Below are 25,493 nucleotides of genomic sequence, written 5' to 3' on the forward strand. Positions count from 1 at the left end.
GCGGGGAAATAGACAAGTGATCTCTTATCATTAAGGAAAAGTTTACAAAAGAAGAGGGGAATGTCTGAGCTGAAATCCAGACATGCTTGAGATTAAAATCAAGAACCTCTAAATTGTGAGAATAGATTGCCTTGACCTTTGTCAGAACTGACTTTTATCCATAAACTGAACACACAGTTTACCAAAATTGCTGGGAAGACCACTTATATTCCTTTGCAAATTATTGCTTTGATTTCTAAAAGAATGACAGAAGAAAAATATTCCCAAATTCAGATCTGGACTCATACATTTTGCTCAACTATTTTGCTTTTCCCACTAAATCTAAAAGAAAACATCAAAAATTTTGCTGAAGCATTTAAGGGAAGATGAGCTCAGTTTTATTCATCCCTAAATAGCTGAGTACATTATATTTTACTTTTCAGTTAATGGTGATTAAGAGGACACTTTTCAAGAACAGACTGAGACTGGGAAGCAACTCATCGAATGAGTAAACTGAAAATTCAGAGTGGTATAACTGGAGAATGCAATGATTTTCCTTCCAAAGCTGTTTTGCAATTATTTTCTTCATTAAAATAAATCTTTCCAACCTTTGATGTTCCTGCATCAAGGTTTCTTCTACATGTCTGTGGAGATTCTCAGTCATCCAGGTCATGGTTGTCCCAAAGGTGCTTTTTCAGGAGGCAACTGGACTTTCTTGTTTTTCTTTGAAGAAGTTTCTTCAGCTCTGACCAGATGGTGGGGAATGGAAGGATTTATATTCCTTGCAGACAGCTGGTCATTTGCATTCTTTTAGAGCTGGGGTGTCACTCTGCCAACCCACGGGCCGGACGCATCACACAGAAGCCGTGTCCACCCGTGTCCACATGTTGCGAGTTTGACATGTCTGTTTTAGAGAGTCGTTGGGGCCATTTCGAAGTCCAGCTGCCTTTTGAAAAAGCACCTTAGGGTTTCTTCTAGATATTTCTTTACTACCTTGAATTATTTTATTTTTATTGATTCAATTTTTATGGCCACTTATTTCAACCAAGTGATTCTTGTTTGCTTCAGTAACTCACTTTTTACTGAATAGCCAGGCCTGCTAAGCATTCTGAGATTAACCATTTCTATTTCCAGGAGAGAGGCTATTTTGAGCTGATTTCATATGAAACAGAATATATTTAGGGCATTAGAGAATTTATCTCCACAGGTCTTCAGCTGCAGCTTCAGCTTTAGCCCTATTTTTTATATATAAATATTTTATTAATTTTCTATATTTACAATCATAAGTACTTAATAAACAATGTGTTGTCCCAGGTCCATTAGTAATTCAGTGGTACATATTAACTTCTTTAATCTAGGCCCAATATTACACCATCCAATGTTCCTCTCTTCTTCCAGTAGTACACATTTTCCCACATTAGGCAAATACAATTCTTATTGTTGTTAATATATATACAATTGAATAACAACATCTTTGTTACATTTTCCTAATAATATCAATAATGTCAGTTTAAAATGTCTTTTCTAACCAAAATATATCTTAATTGCATTTTCACTTAATATCCATTTGTTCAATTAATATCCTGTTTTTCCAGCTTTTTAAATTTTTTTAATTTCCCATCAGTGTTCAAAATGTCTCTATCGCTTATAATTTCTCATAATGTTATATTTGGGTAACCAAAACGTTCCCTTATTCAAACCCTCTTAGCATTTTCATATTTCCCTTCTCATACCAAAATATAATATTCTAGTTATAAATCGTATCTGTCTACTTATAATAATACTTCTAACAATCATCTATTCTCAGCCATGATCAAACATCTGCTTAATAGTATAATATCCCATCTAATGGGGCAAAACCTCTATTTCCTTCAGTCTCAGTCTAGCTTTCTTCCTTGGCCAACTAACTTTCCAAGTCAATGCATTTGAATCATCAAGTAATTCTTCCTCTATTTTGTTTGGAATAAGAAAGACAATTTGATTAAAGTATTTTTGGAAGGATGCTAAGCCCATTGATATTCATTAATCAGCCTCCCTCCTTCTCCAGTTTTCCACAATTCTCCTAACAGCTCTATCTTTCATTCAATCAGCTCTTTCTTATCCTCAAGTATGTTCTGAGATCGTGACAGGTAAGATATCTTTTCCATTTCCGATATTATCACTACGTCTTCCAATTCTTCATTTGTCTGAGTCTGTTTAGTTCCTTAAGATCCTCCAACTTTGGATCTGTGTCCTTTGATTTTCCTTCTATTTTCTGGGTTGCTAGTTCCTTCTTTGTAGTCATTTCCTGAGTTTGTAGATTTAGATTAAAGAATTGTTCTTTTATCTCCTTTGTGTTGTTTTTAGTCTCATCATGAGCTAAGGCAATTGTCTCTTGTATTGATTTTAACATAGAAATAATTTCTTTCTGAAATTCATCAACATTTTCTTGTTGGTATGTCAAGCTGGGGACTTTGGGGACAGGTGTTAGGGATGTTTTTTTACCATTTGAAGCTAAGTATGGAACATCCATTTTGTTTTTGTATGTAGTCTTTATAGTCCAATCTATTTAGGGATTTAAAAATTTTCAGCCAATTGTCATTTGAACTCCTAATTATCCAGCCAGCCTATCAGTCCATCCTTAAGCCTCCCCTCAGCAAATATAATTTTTGAATTATTCAAATTTTTCTGTCCATTGAAAAACACATCCTTTTTGTCCAGAGAGAGAAGAGCAATTAAAAATTGTTCATCAATCAAAGGTTTATAGTCCAAAGTATTCCATCATCTCAATCAATAATGCATGTTTCTTCTATAGGGAAATAGCTCCATGACACAGCTCTAAAAGTCAGTTAATATGTATATTTATAGTCCAGGCAGGCCAGTTTCAAAATAGTTTATTGTTTCTGCCACACAGATAAGCAGCCCAAGTGGTTCCCCTCCCCCCTTTCCCAGCTGCAGTCTTCAAAAGTGAAAGTTTCTGAAAACTTTGTTATCTGAGTCTGGGCTTCCAGCCAAGTTTCCTTTAGGCATAATAAATTGTAGTGCTGTAGTTTGCCACTAGATGTCGTTGAGTCCGTCTTCCAGTTTTTTACATTCAAATTTATATTACAAGCTTTTTAAGTCTCTCTTAAAAAATAAATAAATCTCAAAAGCACTTTTAGTCCCCAAATTTCTAAGTTATATATGTGTATTGCTTCCAAATTAATCTTGTAATTTTCTCTATTTTCCCCCAAGCAATTAATTTGCTGCTTTTCTTTTCCTGAGGAAATGGGATGGAAATTCCCCTGCCCTCTCTCATTGTGGAGGATTCTTTGCTTTGGGTGGTTTTTTCCCAGGCAAAAGTCTTAAAGTCATAAAGATAGCATAGAGTCTCACTCAGTTCCATCCACGTTGCTTGAAAGTTGCTGGTTAATGCTTATTTTCTTCAGTTGTCAGCAGCATCTGACTGGCCACATGAATGTAGCCAGTCTTTCCTCTGCCGGTTTGGAGGGCTTCCTTGGATCAAATGGAAGGGCTGCCACCCTCCCACGATCAATGAGAGTCCCCTCCTTCTCCATCACCTCTTCGGGGCAACTTTTGACCCTTTTTAGGGTCCCCAGTGGAGCGAAATCGAATGCAGAAGATGGAGCCCCATCTTCCTGTGCCCGTTACACCACAATGTAAAACCATGACATATAAAGCTTTAGCTTTATACAGGATCTCAGGCATATTGCCACCTATACATCCATATCTAACTTAAATATATGCAACAAGAAACTACAACAACTCAAGAGTTAATTTTTCAGAACTGCCAAAGATGAGAGAAATCTCTAAATTATAAAACTATTGTAAGAATAGTTTTCTCTGGTGAAATAAAACTGTGTAGAAAATACATTTTTATTGTCTCAATAGTCCGACTAAAGGGTGGGGAACATGCAGTTTTGTAGATGTTTTATTATTCCTACTTAGCCTCACCACTAGGCTCTGTTAACTCAGAGTAACCTAAAAGATAAAAGCCTCTGTGTTCATTAAGTTTGCTTTGATTTTTGTTTCAGCTAATTTAGGGAGAATGGATCTGGTGCTTTTGTTGAGAGTTGAGATATTGATTCCCATTCCCTGTAAAACTAGAGGGGGTGTGCTTTAGTTTATGCTCCAGTCTTGTGGAATAACTTGCTCCCAGAGATCTTAATAGCCATGTCCCTGATGAAACTCAGAAAGGCAAGCTTTTCAGCAAAGCTTTTAATTATTGTTAAGTATTTATGATTTCCAGAACTAAACATGATTGCATCATATGGACATTAACACGCTTATGTAGTTATGTTTGAACTTAATTATTTAGTGATTTTATGTACAATTTTGTAAGCAACTGAGAGTCCTTAGAGAGCAAGCAATATAGGGTATAAAATACTGTAAGTAAATAACTAAGGAAGGAAGGAAATAAAAAGTTTAGATGCATGTGCTGTACTAGATGGGACTCACTCAATTTAATTGAGAAACCATTTTTTACAGCCAGATACTATACCTCTCAGAAGGCTATAACATGAAAGAAACATAATTCCCAGATGGTTCATCCATCTTGATCTGATATATTTTATTTATTTATTGTTGAATTTATACCTCGACTTTTTGCTTATTTCAGCATTCACAGTAGCTTATAATACAGAATACAGAAATAAGTTATCTCTGAACATGAAGGCTCTTATGTAAGCAAAATAACTAATTGGACTTGATAGACCAGTTTTTGTAACTAACTCTTAATACTTTGGATATTTTTAAGGTATCTTAAAAGTTTTTGTTAAAAGGTTTTCCTAATGTTTAATCACCCACCCACACACAAAAAAACACTTCATAGCAAATGTTGCAAAAAGATTCATTGACTGTGGATGCCTGCTCCTGGATCAGTTTTTCACTGTGGTATCCTGAGACCTTAACGCCTGTTTATTTGCATGCACACAAACAAAAACAAATTAGTCCTTCTGTGGCCTTGTGTTGATCTACTACAACATTTTGTAGCAAATATATTGTTTCAATTAGTAAATGAATAGCTTTGATGTAATTATCCCTTTGAACAAGTAATTATATGTATAGTACCAATGATAAGCTATTAATTAAAAATAAAATAAAAGAGAATCCAGGATAGCAAGAAGACCAAGCTGTAGGGTGGTATTTCAGTATCATACAAACTGGCCTGTGACCGTTTTATACAAATTCTTTATAGAAATTTATGCATCTGGCCATTATATACAAGTACAGTATGCTTGTACTAACTACGTACTACTTCTTACTGATTTGTTCACTCCCATGTAGTTACAAAATATTATTTTTAGGTACTGTAGTTCAACGTTTATGTTACAGGGAAGGGAAAACACATATTATGATTAGGAGTTACAATATATAACTATTTTCCAGATCCAGAAAAAAAAGCGGGGGGGGGGGGACTTAGAAGTCAAAGCTGATTTTTGTTTCTTTTTGGCCAAAATAGTTCTAGGCAGATGCATTAAGGTTACATGTCACCAGGAGCTAAATTTATGTAGGCAGCACTATCACCCAAACTTATTTGTTCATCTTAAACTAATTCAAGCCCCATACTGGCATTTTCGCCCCCTGCTATGGAAGAATCCCTCTCCAGATATTTCTGCTCCTTTCAACTACATCTCTTAATCTATAAATATCAAAGGTCAAACCTGAAAAATGGAGCAACATAATTGCTGGGGAAGATTCCGACTTTTCCTGTGATCAGTGACATTCCTTTTAGCCAACCTTCACGGTATTTCCCCAAAACACGAATGCCTTCCCCTTTTTGCAGGTTGAGTTCCTCCGGGCTGTGAGCTGTATAGGAGTGCAAAGCGACGGACCTATTGAAACGTAAGGAATGAAAGTAAAGCAGCAGGCACTGGTTAAAAAAAAATAGTTTCATTTATGCAACATAATGAGGCTATGACACAACACTCTGCTTTCAGGCCACACAAGGAGCTGCTGTTGTGCCTTGTACTAAACCAGAGCAGCGCATCTGAAGCTTCTTTATGTAACACTTCTGTTACACCATCTGGAATGTTCTGGTGAATACTGTATCAGATTTAAGAAGAGACAACTTTTCAAGAATGCCAAATGGATCCCTTAGCAGTATGTAGGACATTTCTAAGTGGGTTGGTGTAATCAGCTTGATGTATTCAATTCAAGATTAAGCTTTGGGCTAGGATCCCAGGTTGGAAAAAGAAAAACAGAGACTGGAACAAGAGGAGTTAAACACCCATACACTTGCAGACAAAAAAGATCATCTCCCTTTGAACGCAGAATAATTGCACTGTTTATTAGCATCAGGAAATTACACATTAAGATTCAGCATCAGCTTTTTTGGGTTTTAGATCTGTCATCCAAATCCAAGTATTTCTTTGACACATGACATTGCAGTAATTAGCTGCTCCAGCAAACAGTGTTAGAATTTTGTGGAACCTGTAGCTTAAAAGGCATAATATTCACATGCTGTTCCTAATGATTCTTCATTTAAATTAAAAAGTTCTGTCTCTTCTGACAGTGAGCTTTATTTTTCTTGTCAGGTGCTTGGAAGCTAATTTAACACATAAAGGTAGAGTAATTCTAGAATGATGTTTATCTCAGTTTTAACAAAATACTAGCATAGCATACTTATGGAAAGGGAATTCACGGGTTTATTTTTTTTCAATTCCTTCTGGTTATTCCCATTCTAGGGCATTTTGGCCCAACCTTCATTCCAGACCATGTGCTGTAATTGCTAGGCAATAGCATCTTCTGGCCCCACAAAAACGTTATCCTTAAGAAATTAATGAGGATTATATGTACGTACATATTCAAAGACAGATGTTGCTGTAAGTGGGGAAGACTGACAATGGCTGTAGAATGCCCCATGGATTCAGGTTCCACGTAGCAGGAAGGGCTGATCTGGAAAAGAAGAAATAATATTCAAAGGAAAGCCCTTTTAGGTTCCTTGGTTCTTTTAGGTTCCTTTTAGCCTTGGTGGAGCAGTGGGCTAATGCCTCCTTAAGTAACACCAGCTGCCTGCAATTAGTGCAGGTTCGCATCCCACCAGGCTCAAGGTTGACTCAGCCTTGCATCCTTCCGAGGTAGGTAAAATGAGGACCCAGATTGTTGGGGGCAATTAAGCTGACTTTGTAATAATGCCGCTTGGGTGTGTGTGAAAGCCCTAATAAGCAGGCATATACATAGAATGAAGGCTACTGCTAAGCTTGTAAGCCGCCCTGAGTCTTCGGAGAAGGGCGGGATATAAATGGAATTAAAATAAAATAAAAATAAAATAAAAATAAATGTTATGAAAGTAAAAACGAATGTCCTTCAAAGGGCTGGCAGAATTGGTTCACCCTAGTTGAAGCTATAGTCAGATGTCTCCAAGGAACTTTAAACATGTTATCACCTCTGCAGATTGGAACTGAAGCAGAATAAGCAGGCCACCCCAAAGATTTATCTCCCTGCAAGACTTCAGATATGGTATCCTTCACCTATTCTGCTCAGTATATAGGACACTACTGGAGATGATGTGGTTATTAAGCACATCAGTGACTCCGATATATTGAATAAACCTTTGTGTATTGAACAAACAGTACTTGCTTACAACTGGGCTCTGTGTTTTAGTTCTATTCTTTTATAGATATTTATTTAATATAAGTGGGCAACTCCTGGATTATCTGCGATGGTCCCCAAGGCCATACCTCAGAACCTCCAAGGATTTCTGGAACTTTCTGGGTCATACTTCTTAGCCTCCCCCCCATTTTAAAGTTGTTTTTTTTAAAGGTGCCAAAGAAGCCTCCTAAGGTGTCTTAAGACATCTTCAAGGTACAAAGGTGGAGAAACACTGGGCTAGTCATTTAATTTAACTTTGCTTTTTTTAAAATAATAATAATTCTTCGTGTAATGGCACACACTGCTTTGATTGGTTTATATAAAATTATTAAGGTTTTAAATAAAGAAACTCACAGAAAATCAGTAGTCAAGAGAGGGAATAGAAAAGAGGACAGAAAATGGACAGAACTGGCAGATATATAACAAAATAAAAAAAAATATTGAAACAAAAATACAAACATCTGATTTCTGACTTCTTTTAAAACAGATATAAATAAAACTTGTTCAGCTCTTGCTCTGCAATTACAATGTAACCTCCATTTTTTATAATCTATAAATATTACTTAAATTCAAATCCATATGTCATGATTTTGTTTTTTTCTGATTCACGCAAAAAAATCCAAAAGGGATTTCCAACTGTATTGAATGTAGCCAATGTCTTTCAGAGCCATCAGTTTCACCACCCCAGCTAGCTCCATCAAAGACAAAGATAGAATAACAGCTTTATTCTTCCATTGTAATTTTCATCTGATACAGAAGTCTTGCTGCCGTTATCATTTTTAAGAACATAATACCATGCAATTTTCCAAACTTTTGCCCTAACAAAAACAAAAGCAGCTACATATAAATATATATCGCTCATTAACTCACCTCTCAGTTTCTGTTGATTTTTCTTTAGAGAAGTGCAACAACTGTGATTTGCAAACCCTCATTAAGAATTCAGCATGCTGTACAAACCCATCTGAGCTGATCTGCTTGGTTCTGGCTAAGCAAGTGGTGTGAACTTAACCAGTTGTGGTATATTCAATAAACCACGGTTAGATACCGGTAATTGTGATGAATAATTGATTCGCTGCAGTTTGCAAACCAGGTGAAAACACTCTACTATAATTTGCAAGCTCATAAGAACAGAGAGCTCTGCTTGTAAATGCTATAACAGGCAATCATATTGATAGACAGTAAGCTTAGTTTGAGAGCCAATTTTACACTCAAAACAATTAAGACACCAGTTTAGAAATTGGGAGCTCATGAACTTTAGTCCTGCCTTAGACGTGAAAGCTGGCTGGGTAAGTACGGCCAATCACTCCTTTACAACCCTAGGAAGCAGGCAATGGCAAAGCACGTCTGAAAAACCTTTCCAAGAAAACCGCAGGGACTTGTCCAGGCAGTCTCCAAGAATTGGACACAAATGAACAGAAGAAAAAAAAGTTTAGTTTACAGCAAAAATTGGACTTCAGTTATTACTGACCCTATGAATGTGGGCTGCCCAGCATATGTTACATTATAAAACCTGCTCAAAAAGATGATTTCATGACTCTAGGATGATTTTCAATATTGTAGTGAATTTCTGGAATTCTAGAAGGAAATTTACATACTTGTTTTCAGCAAATCAACTGTGACCGGAGCAGTTATTATATCTACTTATTCATCTTGGTAAGTATGGCATTATTTAGACCGGGCAGAAAACTTGTATATGAATGAATTTGTTAAACAAGATTTCTAGAAATACTTGTCAGGATGGAACTTTTTGTGGATTTCTGTTACTGGATAGTTTGCTTGACTTTGAAAGCGAATGGGTCTTGCAGTATATTTGGATAGCTTTCTGAATATTCATTGTACTTTTGGGGTTGTCATAGACACATTGGAATTCTCTTTCTCTTGTATAGTGGAAAATATGGTCTTATGTCATGGATGCCTAATTATCTACTGGGCATTATCTAAACTAAAGAAGTGAATTGCAAACCTTAAATTCAAAGGCTGATTCAAATATTATTATCTCCAGTGTCAGAAAAAATCACCTGTCTCTTTCCTGTTATTAGTCACTAAAAATGAAACTAAATCATTTGCTTTGTTTTTCCTAGACAACCTAAGCATCTGCCTGAAAAAAAAACCAAAAACCAAACCACCTCTTCCTGATGCAGCTGTTTGGTTTCCCTTTCTGTAAATTGGCACTTGCTTCTGCTGGCAACCACTATGTAGCCTTTGCTATTATTCTGGCTGCTTCTGGAAAGTACATTTTGTTGTTGGCCATCGTGCTGAATCCAGCATCTATATATGCACATGAACAGATGGAAAAATGCTGGCACATTATATACTGGCACCATGAAATACTCGCCATGAGAACAAAGCATGCAGCATGAGATGGGGAGGGTTTTGGCAACACTTCTGAAAACAGCTGCATAATCTCATAAAAATGTCTACTTGGGTTTAATAGCTAATGTTAAATGTAAGAATCCTGAATTATTAGCTGTTGAGAGGCTATTCCCCATGAATTTAGTTAATCCTTTTAAACTTCAAGTCAGCGGGTTTACTGATTATGTGTTTTTGAATTTCTTTATTTTGTGTACTGTGCATAGTAAACCTATCACTAATTTCCCTATGGTTAAGGTAGCTCTCTGGTTCATTTTGCACTCAACATGGTGTTGCTATATGCATAGGACAAATGACAGTTTGGGGCCATTCAACTGGGAAAATATTTTTTTCTCTTTCCCAGTATATGTGTAGTTCAATCTTCTCTTCCAATGTAATAGTATCAATCTGAATTAAATGACCCAACTGTTTTTGTAGTCGTTTAACATGGATGAAATTGTACCCAATTTCATTTGTTTGTTTGTTTGAAGCTCCATTGGAAATGAAATGTGATGCCCCTTGTTATTAAAGAGTTCTTTTGATAAGAACCTCTAATTTCAAAATTGTTAAGATTTTTCTGAAAGCCTGCAAGCCAATCTTCCATGGCTTTAACCCTTCCCCCCAAAAGAATTTTTCCTTAAAAAAAATCACTATGTTCTCCACTGCTATATCGTCATACAAATAAAACAAGGATAACATTCTGAATGCTGTGTATTTTAATACAAATATAGGCGAAAGGTTTTCTGAATAGATGTCTGACATTTTGACAAATCTCTGTTTCTTCTACTCTGCCAGAAATAAAATTTCATTTTGATATGGATATAGTTATTTATATCAGCACCATCAGTTTCGAGGGCACATCAGAATAAAACATTCACAAAGCAGAGAGACCAAGGAGTTTACAATCCAAATTTCATTAACCTCTGCCTTTTCTTCTGTGCAAAATATTACAGAAAAGGGAAAGGAAAAGGTTTAGATTGTACACTTTGATTCTTTTAAATAATAACTGCAAAGTTATTCTTGGTTGGGAAAAAAACCTTCCAGAATTCAGCGACTACTACTTTTTTAACAGGAAAATAAAAATATATTTGCAATGAGTCACAATTCTTCTGTCTTGCTGAGTGTTTACTAGCTGCCATGAACAAAGATCCAATGTACTTGTCTGATATTGCAAAACCATTGATTGGGAGGCACCCAGAGCTGTATGAAAGATAGGTAGGTAGGTAGATAGATAGATAGATAGACAGATGATAGATAGATACGTTACAATGCCTTAGTAAGGCCACACCTGGAATACTGCATCCAGTTTTGGTCACCACGATGTAAAAAAGATGTCGAGACTCTAGAAAAAGTACAGAGAAGAACAACAAAGATGATTGGGGGACTGGAGGCTAAAACATATAGGGAACGGTTGCTGGAATTGGGTATGTGTAGTTTAATGAAGAGAAGGGTGAGGGGTGATGTGATAGCAGTGTTCCAATATCTCAGGGGCTGCCACAAAGAAGAGGGAGTCAAGCTATTCTCCAAAGCACCTGAAAGCAGGACAAGAAGCAAGGGATGGAAACTAGTCAAGGAGAGAAGCAACCTAGAACTAAGGAGAAACTTCCTGACAGTGAGAACAATTAACCAGTCAAACAACCTGCCTCCAGAAGTGGAGAATACTCCAACACTGGAAGTTTTTAAAAAGAAACTGGCCAGCCATTTGTCTGAAATGGTATAAGGTTTCCTGCCTGAGCAGGGGGTTGGACTAGATGACCTCCAAGGTCCCTTCCAACAACTTCTTCTTCTTCTTCTTCTTCTTCTTCTTCTTCTTCTTCTTCTTCTTCTTCTTCTTCTTCTTCTTCTTCTTCTTCTTCTTCTTCTTCTTCTTCTTCTTATTATTATTATTATTATTATTATTATTCTTATTCTTATTCTTATTCTTATTCTTATTCTTATTATTATTATTATTATTATTATTATTATTATTATTATTATTATTAAACTTTAATAACCTAGATAGGGGGTGTCAAACTCACTGTGTCACATGACATGTCATGACGTATCGCAATTTTTTCCCCTTGCCGGAACTAAGGTGGAAGTGGCTTCCGCGTGAAACATCCAGCCTGCAGGCAGGCAGTTGACACCCCTGACCTAGATCATAGATAAATAGTTCTATTTCTGACTACAGTATAGGTTTATTCAATCATCTTTTAAAATCAATAATCCAATGTGAGCTTGGCCCCAATCCTCCTATCTTTTCACAAGGGCCTAAAGATGTGGCTGTGCCAGTCAGCTTGGGGCCCAGTGGGGGCACAGTGCAATGGAGGTGGTTGACTGAGTAATAACAAATCCCACCTCCCCTTCACCCCGCCCCTGCCCTCCCCATGTGTCCTTGGTTTTAACATTTGATTTTAACTTTTTATGTTTTAACTATAAATGTAACTGTAAACCACCCAGAATTACCCTATGGTAAGATGGGCGGCCAATACAATTTAAAAATAAAATAAATAAAATGAAATAAAATAAAACAAAACAAAATAAAATAAATTCTAAGTTGAAGTTATGAGGAAGAAGGAAAGCTAAGTATTTAAATCAAGGGTGGTGGCTTTTCAATTAAGAATGTACAATTCACATCGGTTTAATGGCTTCCTCAGGCTTGGTGTAGCATGCCAAAAGCTGAACTCTACAATGGACAGGGACGGGGTTGATTTTTTTGAAAGAGATTTAGGAGTTTGAATGGGTAAAATCCAGCTCAATGTTTTTGGCATGTTTGGGAAGGGGGACATTTGAGTGCCCCCAAAGGCTGTAGTAGATGAAGTGCAAATCACAGCTTCTCTCACGTTAGATCATGATGGCTAGGACCAGTAGGAGTTAAATTCCCTATCTGTGGAAAGGAAGGAAGGAAGGAAGGAAGGAAGGAAGGAAGGAAGGAAGGAAGGAAGGAAGGAAGGAAGGAAGGAAGGAAGGAAGGAAGGAAGGAAGGAAGGAAGGGATCCAGCTGGAATCTCCTATATGACTGTCTCTTGTTGAGGACATATATTCTTTGCCAACATATCCTTTTCATCAAAAACTGAAGGTCCTGTTTTTCTTGTTTTGTCTTTCCCATCCTAGCTTGAAATTAATGAGCACTTTCATAGGAGGTCCCAGACAGTGATAGTTACTGTGACCAAGATGATAGAAAAACAACTCCAGCTGTCCTCCCTTTCTCCATCTCTAATAGATTTTCACCTCCTTCACCACCCTTGCGTCAAGAATAGAAATCCCAATGCCTTACAAATTGCTGTTTGGTTTGGCAAGCTAGCCTACCCCGATCTAGCAGTCCACACTTGTTTCCTTTGTAATGCATTTTATAATTGATGGGGAGGGGGGGGGTTAAGGCATGTAAATTCCCACACATCTATTATCTTAAATTCCTGACTGTCTACTGTGCATTCAGCTACACAGTTGCTAAAAAGAAGAGGCAATCCTTTGCTACCCATTCCTCAACTGCTTCTTCCTCAAGCTTATGTTATGAAATAGAAATTTGGATATACACGATCCAGAAAGAGCTTAGATGTTGATGGCAAAGAGGCAGATATTTTCCCATGTTAAAATAATTATCAAAGAACCCTGATAATACAAAACTAATCTTTATGAAGAATTAAAGGACTGAATATTTCAGGAGGCATTGTCCAGATGGTGGTCATTCATTTTGTATCTGTTTACCATACACAAAATGTCATTGTCAATATCTCTTGTATTTTGCTGGTCTTCCGAGGGTGTAAACCTTATTGGAACTGATATCATTCCAAAAACAAACTAGGCAAAACTGGTTAAATGGGATTAATATTGCATATAAGGTATATCCATGAATTTCTTTTATATGTACAAGAACAAATTTTGGTTTAATTTCTATTTACAATGACTGCAGGAATCTAGACACAGCCTAGATCAATCTCCTTCAACCTGATTCCTTTCTGATGTGACTGAAGTGTGCAACTCCCAAGCTTTTATTCTGATTGCAAACCAAATTCTAGGAAACTCTAGAGAAAACCTTGCATTCATATGGATAGATTAGTTCTAGATAGACTCACTGAGTTACATGGAGAAAAGTAAACAGTATTTTACTGTCCTCAAGGTGCATGAATTATAAGAGACAGTTGATTAGTCACTATTTATATTACATTGTGCAATCTGTAAAACCCAGTTAAATTATCACAGAAATTACCGTGGGAAAAGACTTTTTCAGATAAGAATTTTGCAATAGTACAAAAACCTACTGATATGGGGAAAATGTAATTAGATTAATTTTGTGCAAGCTGTGCCATTTTGGAACACACAGTAACACACATACTATTGTTTTACACATCCTGCACTAGGTAGGAAATACCACAATATATCTGTGTCAAAAACTGAGGAACCTATCCTCAATCAAATGATTGAGCTCAAGGTATCCCAAATTGATCAGTCAGCAATCATCCTGGCTGTCCAGCCCAAGCCCTCCCTCATTGCGTTTTTGCACATGTTTGCAACTGCAAACCTACCCCTTTAACCTTCTGTCCACATTAATACAAGAGAGAATTTGCTAATGATATGATGATTTTTCCTCTTTTTAGCAGTCCCTTTGCAAGGCATTCAGTCATCTCAACCGAGTAGAATTTTACTGAAGGATAACACAAGCTGTTTGAAATTAGGCAGGTGTTCTAAAGTCTGAGAAAGAAGGAATGTTTGATTACATAAACACATGAATCATAAAGTTCCCTGTCCTAGTTTTATGCAATGCAAAAACAACATAGTGACAATATAGAAAAACCTGAAGAAAATAAAAAGGACGTACTCCTAGTGGAAGAGGGGAGAAGTCACAGAAAAAGCCACTACAGTCTCTAAAGCAGATGTGTCCAACCTGTGGCCCACAGACCACATGCAGGACCCCTAGTTATATGGTCCTACAAGTTCATTAACTTTTAACATTATTTTGTGATGTATATACATTCATTATATTTGTTGTGTATTAAAATAATTTCATAGGGCAGTTATAAAAGGTTAACTGCTATTGTTAATTCAAATCCTTAATCGTCTGTATATATGTATTGCAAACCTGTGTTTTGGGGGGGAATGTTTGCTTTAAATTCATCAGCTGCTGCCTAGCGGCGGTCCGTATAAATAGGAGTCAAGCGGCTGTTAGAGCCGCTTCTAGTGCTGATTGAATAAACAAACTCTTACTTTCACTCCCGTCTCTTCAATGCCTCACCGATTTCAGAATACAACAGTGGCGACAAAGGTGGGATATGCTGCTAAGGAAGAAAGAGCTAGAGGCCTAAGAGCCAAGAGTCACTAAGGGGTAAGAGCAGGCATCCCCCCTTCTGCCTGCCAGACCACTATCCTAAGGGATCCGTTCCTAGGATTTGCACAGAAACCCTTAGCAGCATAAGGCATTGAGAGACTTAGTAGCACTCAGCTATGGTCAAAGTTGGCAAGTTATCCGAATTTGACATATCGCATCCAGAGCAATGGAGCTCTTATGTCTCCTGAGTCAAAAATTACCTGAGAGCAAACCAGGTCAGGGAAGCCGGACTAAAGGCTACAACATTACTGTGCATATGCGGCCAGGCGATTTTTGACATAGCAGCGAATCTAGTTGCCCCAGCCAGTTTGGAGTCAGTTACCTACACTGACTTAAAAAGAAGACTTAAAGAACACTTCGAACCAAGACTATCCATCATTGCCTGGAGTCATGCGTTTGAGCAGAGAGAGCAGCAGCTAGGGGAGTCAGCTGTTGAATTCGTGGCTGCCCTGAGACAGACGTCCAGACTCTGCGAATTTCCAGATTTAGAGGATCGGCTCAGGGACCGAGTGGTATGTGAAAAACAGATAATTACAGCAGAGGCTGTTTGCAAAAGAGACCTTGATGTTCCAGGATGCCTTGAAAGAAGTGATGGCAGATGAGGCCACCGGGGGAGCTGTCAAAGCTTTACGACCCTCAAAGAATTTCCCCAGCGAGCCAGCTGCTCATCATGAAGATTCAGAGAGAACCGACAACCCATACGAAGACATTGAGATCGACCGGGTGCAGAAGTTTCTAAGAAGAAGGCAGCAGCCACTTGACAAAGCAGCCTTCTTCCCTAGCTGTGCTGGTTGCAGAGGATGGCACCAGTGCTAAGAATGCAGGTTTTGTACAACTGTGTGCCAAGCATGTGGCAAACAGGGCCACATCGCTATCGTCTGTAAAGGTCACCAGAGGGAATCTCCACCCGTAGACTTCCCCAGGAGAGGTAAAGGGACCCCGGGGCAAAATAGAGTAGGATATTGCTCCAGAAGGAGGAGCATTCTGAGAACACAAGCCCATCGCCCCCTAAAAGAAAAGCTTAGACTGAGAGTCAAGCTACAAGGAGTTCCATGCTCAATGGAATTGGACACTGGTTCAGCCCTGTCCATAATCTCCTACAAAACTTTCAGTTACATCTGTAGACATGGCGGGAAACGAATCAGACTCAAGCCATCAACTCTAGTGTTGACAGATTTTCAAAATTCCTGTGTAGCGGTTAAAGGCGAAGCCACTTTAAAAGTAAAGTTCAAAGAGTTTTAGGTTCCCTTCAACATTTGGTAGTCAAAGGCAAGCACACAAGCCTGATCGGCCTAGACTGGTTTGATGCCCTGGGCATCCATGTGACTGGCATCAACAGAATTCAAACAGCAGATTTGGCAGCTTTCTGCCAGGAATTTGCTGATGTATTCAGCCCCACTTTAGGCAAATACAATGGAACACCAATCACCCTCCACCTTGATCCAACCATAACCCCAATCAAGATCAAGCCTTGCAGAGTGCCTTTTGCCATTAAATCCAAGATAGATACAGAACTAGATAAGTTAGTGAAGCAAGGTGTGCTGTAACCAGTAGATAGCAGTTTGTGGGAAACCGCCATAGTCACACCAGTTAAAGCAAATGGTGAAGTATGCATCTGCGCTGATTATAAGTGCACTATTAATAAGGCACTTCAGCATACGTACCCAGTACCTGTAGTTAGCCACATCCTGGCATCATTACAGGGAGGTTGCTTATTTGCAAAATTGGACCTGGTACAGGCATACCAGCAACTGCCTGTGGATGATGCCACTGCAGAGGTTCAAACAATAATTACCCATAGAGGGGCATTCAGGGTTCGTCGCCTGCAGTTTGGGGTCAGGATAGCCCCAGGGCTTTTTTCAGAGCGTGATGGTATGCACGCTCAAAATTTTTCCAAGTGTCTGTCCTTATTTTGACTACGTTCTAATTGCTGGGGAGTCAGCAGAAATATTAGCAGAACTTCTAAGAGTTGTTCTTCAGTGCTTCCGCGAAGCAGGGCTGAAGCTCAAGAGACAAATGTCAAATAGATGTGAACTCCACAGAGTTCCTGGGATTCTGGATAGACGCTGCTGGAATCCACCCTGCTGACTCAAAGGTTAAGGCTATTCAGCAGGCTCCCAGACCTAAGTCAAAGGGGGAGCTGCAGCCATTTTTAGGGTTACTCAATTTATATCATGCATTCCTTCCTCATAAGGCTGCATTAGCAGAGCCTCTATATAGGCTCCTGGATAAAAGGGCACCATGGCAGTGGACTAGCATCCATGAAAATAGTTTCAAAGCAGTCAAATCACTGCTGTCTTCAGACTCTGTGTTAACACATTTCAATGAAAAACTGCCTATCAGTATTGCATGTGATGTTTCATCGTACAGGATAGCAACAGTTTTGAGCCATTTAATGGCTGATGGGAGGCAAGCTCCCATAGCATATTACTCAAGGACATGCAGAAAGAAACTACATGCAAATTGATAAGGAGGCATTAGCTATAGTGGCAGGAATAAAGAAATTCCATGATTTCCTTTATGGTTGCCCATTTATAATCTTCACAGACCACAAGCCGCTTCTATGTCTGTTTACTGCAGACAAGCAAACCCCTCAGATCCTCTCTCCAAGGATGCTGAGGTGGTCAATCTTTATGGCAGCCTACAGTTACAGGCTAGTCCATAAGCCTGGCAAGGAAATGGGCCACACTGACTCACTCAGCAGGTTGCCCCTGCCTAATTCAGAACCAGACCCCGCACCTGCTGCATGCATCCTGGCAATCCAGGACCTGCCAGAGTCTCCCCTTCATGCAGGGTATGTGGCTACTGAAACAGCCACTGACAAAACACTCAGTCGTGTTTTGAACTGGGTGCTGAAGGGGTGGCCAGAAGCCAGTCCTGGGACAGAATTTCACAGCTTCATCAGAAGACAAGATGAGCTATCAGCATACAAGGGCTGCATTCTATGGGGAAGTCAGGTTATAGTCCCACATACATTAAGAGCAAGAGTCTTAGAATCTCTGCATGAGGGACATCCTGGAATAGTAAGGATGAAGGCACTCACGAGAAGTTACCTGTGGTGGCCAGGGTTGGATCAGGATATACAGGCTCAAGTGAAAGGATGCCAGGTTTGCCAGCAGACTAGACCCCAGTACATCGCTGGGAAACCACGCAAACCCCCTGCTCTAGGATTCACATAGACCACGCAGGACCCTTCCAAGGACAGGCATTCCTCATTGTAGTGGACAGTTACTCCAAGTGGCTTGAGGTAGCACCTGTCCCTACTATGACTACTGACAGGACCATCCATAAACTGTGCAGAATCTTTGCCATGCATGACTTACCTGATGTAATTGTGTCAGTTAATGGGGCACAATTTACTGCTGCTGAATTTCAGTCCTTCTTAAGGACTAACATGATTAGACATGCTACCTCAGCCCCCTTTCACCCGGCCTCAAATGGCCAAGCAGAACACATGATCAGAATGACCAAGGAGTGTCTGGGGATTGGCATCATTGGCTGGCAGACTTTCTGCTCTGCCAGCATACAACCCCCTGCACATCAATGGGTCACAGCCCAGCAGAATGGAGATGGGGACGTCGGCTGACCACAAAGCTGGACCATCTCCATTTGGACTGAGTAGCATCAGAAACAGCACAGCCTAAGCCCCCGAGGAATTTGCAAGTTGGCAACCAAGTTTGGGCAAGGAACTATGGACAAAGGGCACCGTGGTTGGTAGCTGTGGTTTGCAAGGCTTCAGGACCACTGTCATATGAAGTGGTATTGGAAGATGGTCGGGTGGTTCGCCACCACATTGATCAATTGCGCCGGCGGCAGGCTAATCAAACCCTGGCCGCCGACAGAGAGGAGAGCAGGGAGCTGCCTGACAGCTGCGATGCACTTGAGTCTCCTGGGTCTTATGAGAGTCACAGACACATGCAGGATGACTTAGCCTCGGTTGAGTCACCACAGAATGGAGGAACTGCGCCAACAGAACTTGCTTGCGGACCTGTTCCCCAGTCTTTCCAGAACTGCTTTGTCCACAGACATGAGCACTGATCGCCCTGGCCAGATCAGCCAAAGAGACACTGGTCTACCCGAAGTGAGTCAAAGAGCCCTGGTCTACCCAGCCAGTCAAAGGGGCTGGTAGACCAGGAACCTCTGGCAGTAATGCGCCATTGGTTGCCGCCTAGCAGTGGTCTGTATAAATAGGAGTCAAGTGGCCGTTAGAGCCACTTCTGTGCTGTTTAAATAAACGATCTGTTACTTTTACTCCCATCTCTTCAATGCCTCACCGATCTCAGAATACAATATTATTCATGCAGCTCAAGACAATTCCTCTTCACTCAAAGCAGCCCAACAAGCCAAAAGGCTGGATACCCATATTCGTCTAAAGCATTCTGTAATGTCCAGATATCTGAATGCTTGAATGGTGTTGGGAATGGGATGGATTTCTGAGAAAACCCAGACCTTCTGAGTTAGGAAAAGACAGTGGAGAAGCACACACAGATGTTAGATTGTAGGCAGAAATGACTGTAGGCAGATCATTAGAAGAACCATCTGATTTTGTGGAAATGGGATATTCTCCTAGGAAATGAACCATTTGAATAGAATAGGATAGGATAGGATAGAAAACTTTATTGTCACTTTAAATGTACATTAATCAGAATATATGAATCTAGGTTTATGAGATCCCACCTTTCATTGTTCATGCGAATAAACCATTCCCATTTCTGTAAAATACGTTTGGGCATAATCTGAGAACCTGCACTTCAACAGCCACCAATTTTTCAAAATTCGAACCCCCCCAAAAAAACAATGGAACCCACACTGGAACCCACACTGAAATTCACATCAGGATTTCATGATGTGAAAGAGAAAAACAAAGGAGCAGCCCTTTGTTTTAAAGAGGTACCCAAAATAATACATGACTCATTGAACTCACCTGTTTCCGTTTGTTCTCGTGAGATTTTATTACTACCTATGCATAATTGTAGCTAGCAGCAGGCTAAGGACTACAGTATTAATGCTTCAGTGCTCAAATAACTCAATGCCAGAATGGCAATTTTGATGCTATGCTATAGAATTATACATGAGATTGTGTGTGTGTGTGTGTGTGTGTGTGCGCGCACACACACACACACACACACACAAAACACTTCCTATTGATGGAATGAACGAAATGTGGGATCGATGTTATACTAGCAGAATTATTTTCGGAAATATGTGCATGTGGATACAGGAGTTTACTTAAGAATTTCTGACCAGCAAAGGGGTAAAATTACTGCTGCCGGTGGCAATGGGAAATAATTATAGTGGAATATAGTTGGATGCCAAGATTATTGTCTAACATGTAATCTTTCTCCCTTCTGTCCTTTTTCAATACTTTGAGTCATTTCCTAAAAAAAGAAATGCAAATTACCTTCATCCTCTTGTTGATGTATTTATTATTCAATCCCAAATTTCATACTAGTCTAATACTAAGGTAACATCAGGGATCTCCTTTTGTATTGAATTTGAATTCACAGCAGGTCAAGATAAGGCAGTCTGCTCTGCATTCTGCATCAAAGGACAGTAAAGTGAAATTTTGGAATTACTTTGCAAAGAATATATACAGGTAAGTCCTAGACTTACAATTGCAATTGAGCCCAAAATTTTTCTTGCTAAGTGAGATACTCATTAAGCAAGTTTTGCCCCATTTTAAGACCTTTCTTGCCACAGCTGTTAAGTTAGTAGTGCAGTTGTTAAGTGAATGTGGCTTCCCCATTGACTTTGCTTGTCAGAAGGTCACAAAAAGGTGATGGCATGACCCTGGGACAAAGCCCTAAATGGCTTGGGTCCGGGATATCTGAGGGAACACCTGCTGCCGGCATCAAGCTCCCTTCGTCCAGTGCGCTCCCACAGGGAGGGTCTTCTCAGGGTGCCGCCGGTAAGAGATCCCAGGGGAAGGGCCTTCTCAGTGGGGGCACCTGCCCTTTGGAACCAGCTGCCAGTGGAGCTGAGGACTGCCCCCGACCTCCGTTCATTCCGCCGGGGCCTGAAGACCTGGCTCTTCGAGCTCTCTGGCCCAGGCTGAGGATTAATCTTATTTTAACTGGGGTTTTATTTATGCAGGGACAAATATAATTTTTTTAAAATTTGTTTTTAACTTTTGTATTTTGGTTTTTTAATCACCCTGTAAACCGCCCTGAGTCCTTCGGGAAAGGGCGGTATATAAATGTAATAAAATAAATAAATAAATGTTGAGTCAGTTGCCAAGCGTCTGAATTTTGATCACGTGACCGTGGGGATGCTGCAATGGTCATAAGTGTGAAAAACGGTCATAAGTCTCTTTCCCCCCCCCCAGTGCCACTGTAACTTTGAATGGTCACTGAACAACCTGTTGTAAATCAAGGGCTACCGTACTTCTAGGAATATTTAAATTGTGCAGAATGTTTGTCTTCCAGTCTATATAATTTAGGTTTTCTTCCAGACATTCAAAAGACGTTGGCATTAGAGTAGGGGGAAATATCAAGTTTTCAGTTCTCTTTTTCAGGAAGCATTTCAGAGTTTAATTCATTATCCTTATTATTGTATTACCTTGATAAGAATGAAATAAACTCATATTCACAAAGGGCAAAAATAACAGGAGCAGCAATGGAAAGATTTATACACTAGGCAACACTCTGGCTTATGCAGTACACATATTTTCAGTAGCCAATAGCCATAGGGCACACGAAGCCTGGTAGATAAAAATGCCATTGGAAGAACAGGGGATGTAATTTCAGTGTATCTTTCCCTGTTTTGGGGTAGTTTAGAAGAATCTGTAAAACGTTAATGCCGTTAAACTGTCAGAGGCTTCATGCAGCTATTTTATCGGCTTTCCCATTGAACCCTGGTAGAAAACTTTGAATTTAAGTCACTGAAGCTTAAGGACCCCCAAAAGAATCAATCTAACACAGTCACTGCTTTATTTCATTGGATATGCTCCATCACCTTAGAGGGTCTTTTTTTGGTTAAGCCCAGAATACTATTTCAGAATAAAAAACGATAAGAGAAATGCTTGCTTGAATAAAGATGCCTAGATATTCTTCAATAAATATAATGTTATTTCTTAACAATGCCATATAGCAAAAATTAGAATAGATGTTCACAGTTCTTTCATACTAAATAGACCAATATTTCAAAGATGTGATATTGTGTCTGTTTTTAACAGACTGGATGAGACAAAATGAATGGCAAGTGCACCGTCTTTCTTTGTTTTACTTTTAATTAATTATGCCAAAGGTAAACCTACATAGAAGTAATCAATTCTTCTATTCAGTGTCTCTAGAAATGAAATGAAAATGTCTTCATTTCCAGGAGTGATTTGAGGAAAGAATTTACACAACAGGGAAGAACAATGAGTCACAACAGTAACTTCATAGCTGCCTTAGTAGTGGCTTAATTTTAAATAAAATGAAAAATAAAACACCTATCATTTCACTGTAGATACCTTCTCCAACTGAACTTTATTTTCCATTCCATTTCCATTTTTAAACTGATAGCACAAGAGTGATTTAACAAATTAATTAATTAATATCCCAAAGGTGCTTTTTCAAAGCTGCACAAGAAACTTCTTGGATGAGAAGCGAAACATCTTCAAGAGAAACAAAATCCAGTTGCCTTTTGAAAAAGCACCTCTGGGACAATTATGACCTGGATGATTGAGAATTTCCATAGACAAATTAATTAATAGGGATAATTTAAGGGAGACGGTGGCTCAGTGGGTTAGGACACTGAGCTTGTTGATCAGAAGGTTGGCAGTTTGGCGGGTCGAATCCCGAGTGCCGCGTAACAGAGTGAGCGCCTGTTACTCGTCCCAGCTTCTGCCAACCTAGCAGTTCGAAAGCACGTAAAAATGCAAGTAGAAAAATAGGGACCACTACGATGGGAAGGTAACAGCGTTCCGTGTGCCTTTGGCGTCTAGTCATGCTGGCCACATGACCACGGAGACGTCCTCAGACAAGCGTTGGCTCTTCGGCTTTGAAACGGAGATGAGCACCGGCCCCTAGAGTTGGAAACGACTAGCACGCATGTGCGGGGGAACCTTTACCTTTACCTAAGGGAGAATAATTTTGGGGCAGGATCTGATTTTTGTTTATGGTGCTGTTGATGTTGGATTTCAATACCCCACTCTTTTGCACAAGTCAATGCTGTTGGGTTCCCAAATTCCATATCTTATTTCACCCACTTGGATATAGAAAAGAGAGAATCCCAAATTTCATACTATAGCTTACTACTGAATATGTTTGTTTTGTTAAGCTTTGGGTGAGCCACTAATAGTATTTTCCTCTTGTCCATAAATAATAGCAATAATAATAATAATAATAATAATAATAATAATAATAATAATAATAATAATAATAATAATAATAATAATAATAATAATAATAATAATAATAATAATTCTTTTACTGATTCGATTTTAGTTTGAAGATTTCTCCTCCTTGTCCTGGTCAATACTCAGGTTTTTTTAGCCTAATTATCTCAATCCAAGTTTTGTTTGGGCAAACTCCAGGTCACAGTGGAAGACAGTGGAACCTGGCTTGCTGTAGTCCATGGGGTTGTGAGGAGTCAGACACAACTTAGTGAATGAACAAGAACATTTGTTTTCTTCTGCAACTCAGATGGAATTGCTTTTGCCTCAAAGAAGGAAAGAAAAAACTACTGGAATGTTTTCCAGACCAAGTGCTTTCAGCATAAGGATGAGCAGCTGAAAACCAAAAGGAACAAAATAGTTGTGAGCGTTGCTGACTTAGGTAGTTAGGAAGTTTCTATCATTCACAGAAGCAATGCTTCATCTTTGAGGTGTAAGAAGCCCTGAGGCAACGAGCACATATCTTCTAGAGTTTTACATGACAGCCTCAATTATTTTGAATATAGATCCTTTTCCTCATTTCCTGTCCAAAGGAAACAGGCTGTTTTGGAAATACACAGGTTATTAATACATGTTCACAAAGCCTTTAGGTGTCGCTCTCTCTTGACTTGTGCTTCTTAACCTAGCATTTTAGAAATTATGTAGAACATAAAGTGGAAAGGAGAATAAGGAAAACAAAAACAACAGGACTTGTCAAGAAAATATAAGGCAGACAATTATACCACAGACAACAAGAACATAGAATCGTAACCACTCAAAGCAAAGGAGACAGCAACACTCTCAAAAACCTGCAGGAAGTTCAAACCATGATTATCTTACTAGCAGATACAGCCTTAACTATAGTTATTATGGACAAATCACAATATATACAAAAGGCCAAAGAATTAGTGGAAGGCAAAAAAAACCTACATCCCAGTAAACACCAACCCAATTCAGAAGTTTGGCAACCTGATCAAAAGAACTCTTAATGACCTAACCAAGAAAGGTTAAATCACAAAAGAAGAACAGGGGCAGATGAAAAGCAATGGACCCATCCTCCCATGCTTCTATGGACACCCAAAAATGCACAAGTCCAACATACCGCTTCATCCAACTGTATTAGTACCAGAGATCCCAAAATGCAACATAGCGAAAGAACTTATAAAAAAGCTTGGACATTTCATATTGGGGAGTAAACGTTCTATTAATCTTCCACCAGAGTGCTCCAGAAAACCAAAGACTTAATAATAAAAAAGAGATTATGGTTTCATTTGATGTCATAGCAGTCTTTACAGACTCAGAACTAGCAAAGGAACCCATAGCAGTTGTGTTACATAACACACTTGACCTAAGTACACCACACATTTGATCTAATCAAATACATTAAGTTCAAAATACCCAGAATCATGGACCTCATCAACCTCTGCCTTACTATCTATTTTCTGTTTGATGGACAAATACACCAACCAATCACAGAATCACCCGTGGCATCACTATTCTCAAGACTCATAGCAGAGACTAGGGCTTTTTTTTGTCATAGAACACCCAGAACAGAGTTCCGGCACCTTTTTTGGATGGAACCTTGTAGGGTAGGCAAGGTGGGTTGTATGACTTATGTGAGTTCCGGCACCTTTTTTTTTTTTTTACAAAAAAAGCACTGGCAGAGACTGTAATGCAGTGTCTAGAAAAATATCATTCCCAAACATACAACCAAAAGTACGGACTGGCATGTAGATAACACATTTGTTATAATAAAAAAGGGGCAACTAGAGAAGACACATGAAATAATCAACATCTTTAGAGAAATAATATTGATAAGGAAAGAAGAAAACAACAGATTACCCTGTCTGGATATCCTCACCAGCAGAGAAAATGGTGGCAAATAGAAACACAGGTTTATCACAAACCACCCATACGAGCCAAATGCTTCAT

General features: G+C 39.1%; 1 protein-coding gene across 2 annotated transcripts in view; it reads right to left on the reverse strand.

Annotated features, from left to right (window-relative positions):
• SH3RF2 (SH3 domain containing ring finger 2) overlaps positions 1-25,493 on the reverse strand; it is a 103,832-nt gene that overhangs the window by 9,676 nt on the left and 68,663 nt on the right. For both annotated transcript variants that reach the window (XM_081320709.1, XM_081320710.1), the window contains exons 6-7: positions 6,761-6,855; positions 5,622-5,792 (exon numbers count right to left, since the gene is read on the reverse strand). In XM_081320709.1, the coding sequence (XP_081176835.1) occupies positions 5,622-5,792; positions 6,761-6,855 (266 nt within the window). The remainder of the gene's footprint in view (positions 1-5,621; positions 5,793-6,760; positions 6,856-25,493) is intronic.

Source organism: Vipera berus (assembly GCF_964194415.1).
Source record: "Vipera berus genome assembly, chromosome: 2".
NCBI lineage: Eukaryota > Metazoa > Chordata > Lepidosauria > Squamata > Viperidae > Vipera > Vipera berus.